The following is a 2,669-nucleotide window of genomic DNA, read 5'->3' as shown; positions in this document are numbered from 1 at the left end:
CCAAATTTTGACGTGTCCCCCACCAGTCTGTGACAAATTACTGGGTTTCAAAACTGATGGGAAATTGACAGCCTCAATTAAAAAATACTCCATTTAAGTTTAAACAATTTTATCGAATAGAAAATAAAAATCAACATCAAGGGTTTCTGCCTTGATGTGCTGTTTGATCCAAAGTTTATGTTTTAATTAATTATTAAATCTATTCCGATTTTTTTCATCAATTTATTCTTAGAATTCAGTGTGAATATTCTGATTTATTTTCTGAACTAGTAAGTATAGTGGTACTAGTACTTGATAATAAATTACTATTAATCCAAAATTTTGTCAAATACAAAATCATGGTTCATTCATTCATTAGTCATTCTAAGAATTGTGAAACTGCCAATTTTTTTCAAGATCTTTAAACTTGACTAATCTAACATGAAATACATAATTAACAACTCAATGTATTACTCTATGTCATCAACCCTTTCAAACCACATCAACCAAATCTTGCAAACTCTCTCACCAAATCAAAGTGATGAAACAACACAAATCAAGCAGGCTGAACAGCAGCAGGCTCCAAGTCCTCACCACCATTCACAGATTGACTATACAAATCCCTCGTAAAATTGGTTGTCGTATCAAGAAAATAGAGTATACACGACATCACACAGCAGCACACAAACATGGGTATGTGGCCGAAAACCCAGACGAAGAGAGGAAAGGAGAGGTAGAACGCCCTCAGGCCGAGCGACCAGAAGAGGCCGCCCCGGTTGAGGTTGGTCGCTACGTACTCAATGGCGTCCTTGCGGTCCCTGTAGGTGGGGACAGTCACGAGGAAGCTGGTGTGCGCATAGTACCTTATGGACAGCACGTTGCAGAGGAAGGCCGCGAGGAAGCAGATGAGGACCGCGGAGAATTTGACAGAGGAGACGGTGGAGATGTTCAGGCCTTCGCAGGAGCTCGATTCGTTGCTGACATAGACGCTTATTAGGGAGCTGAGAGTGATGGCGATTGTGGCTAAGAGCGTTGATGCCATTATGTTGTTGCGTATGGTCTGGATCGCCAATACACCGTTTTTTATTGGATCCTGTCGTGTTTTTTAACATCAACATCACATTCAATGATTCAAGCAACACTCTTGTTATAAGATGAAGACCAAATATAGTAGTAGAACAGAGAATACAAAGACTAATAAGGTTCCCTACTACTGTTTGTAAGGCTAATTATGTCTAAATATATGAACTTTCACTTAATTATGATTATGTCACATATACTAAAAAGCATATGTCATGTATGTAACGATTGACAATAAAACAAAAGGCACCAAAGATTGTTTTCACGAGGAAAATGAGGGTACTGTATGAAATGTTGCTAATAGTAATAGATAATCACTACACAGTGTCACATTCCATAATAGATTTCAGCCAAAAAAAATGATGACACTTTACACTAAACTTTATGTTACTTTTGGAATTAGCTTTTTGTTTTGAACTCATACAATAAATCGTACTAGTAGCCATATTCTTTAGTTATTAGACCCATCAACGTAACAGACTAAGTAACTATTCCTCATGTTGATTTGTAGGTAACAATTGGCTCAAGGATTTTAAGATTGTTCATACCCCATGACTGTTTTCTATGCTAAATTTTAGACACCTCGAAAGGTGGGATAGTTAGCCTAGTGATTTGAGAATGTTCCATACCAAAAGGCAAAAAATTGAATTCTTGGCCATTTGGTTAAGGATGAATAAGACCAAACCGATTAGGTTTGTAGTAGGCGCATTCTGTTTGTTGAAAAAGACTGGAAAATATATATTTCAACCATTTTTTCCTAAAATGAAATAAATTGCCCAACAGTCCAACTTATAATAATAAAATGATACTAATAATTTCCTCTTTTTTTTCCCAAAATGAACCATTCCCACCATTTCTTATCCATCAATATTTTGACGATTTCAAAGATTTCATCGACATGGATGAATGAGCGCGGTAAACAGAAACAATGAGCAAAGGAAAAAGTGAAATAGAAATGAAGTAAGAAGGGAGAAGGCGACTTACAGACATCATACAGGAAACCCAGATGCGGCGGCTCTCGGCATTGAGACCAATCACAGTTCTTCTCGGGTTGCGTTTGATTGTGATCATCAGCCACAGATGGTAGGCCAGCAGCACTCCGATTCCAAGAGGCACCACCACTATTGCCTCCAACAATCTTATTTTCTTCACCAATTTCAACACTTTTCCCAAATTCGCCACCACCTCCTTTTCTTCCCCAATCATTTTGATTTCATCAAACATCATTTCTCCTTGCCCGCAATTGCACCATTCACAACACTATATGTTGTTGTATTGTACTTGCTTGTATGAGAGAGAGAGAGAGAGAGAAGGGGGGAAATTCGTGCGATTCTGGGGCAAAAGGGACCCGGAAATGGGACAAAAATATGTGAGTATGAAATTTAATTACTTGTCATTATTCAATCATTTGTGGAAGATTATTTATTAGTATGCTGATGAGGTCTATGGGCCATTTGGGGGATGTCACTTTGATACAACACACTGCCATTCATCAATATAGTTTAATTCACTACCACAAATTAAATCTATTTAATCTACGATTTCACAAATTGTAGCATTGTCATTCATCAAAACTCAACTATAAAATTAACTTTGGAAAAATTATGGCA

At 37.3% G+C, this 2,669-nt stretch overlaps 1 protein-coding gene across 1 annotated transcript; it reads right to left on the bottom strand.

Annotated features, from left to right (window-relative positions):
- Positions 1–433: 433 nt before the first annotated feature.
- On the bottom strand, positions 434–2,423 carry LOC121751688. Its single transcript, XM_042146489.1, has 2 exons — positions 2,044–2,423; positions 434–1,072 (listed from the first exon to the last, which is right to left on the bottom strand). Exons 1-2 carry the CDS (start codon positions 2,284–2,286, stop codon positions 536–538), a joined length of 780 nt encoding a protein of 259 aa, XP_042002423.1. The 5' UTR covers positions 2,287–2,423; the 3' UTR covers positions 434–535.
- Positions 2,424–2,669: the final 246 nt, after the last annotated feature.

Source organism: Salvia splendens, chromosome 10, assembly GCF_004379255.2.
Source record: "Salvia splendens isolate huo1 chromosome 10, SspV2, whole genome shotgun sequence".
NCBI lineage: Eukaryota > Viridiplantae > Streptophyta > Magnoliopsida > Lamiales > Lamiaceae > Salvia > Salvia splendens.
The sequence above is the reverse complement of the archived record's forward strand: the minus strand, read 5'-3'. Positions and strand labels throughout refer to the sequence as shown.

Bases quoted from the DNA above. Each gene is read 5' to 3' on its own strand.
- LOC121751688 (XM_042146489.1), bottom strand. From the start codon at position 2,286: ATGATGTTTGATGAAATCAAAATGATTGGGGAAGAAAAGGAGGTGGTG. The intron at 1,073-2,043 runs GTAAGTCGCCTT...AAAACACGACAG, and splicing joins GGGTTTCCTGTATGATGTCT to GATCCAATAAAAAACGGTGT.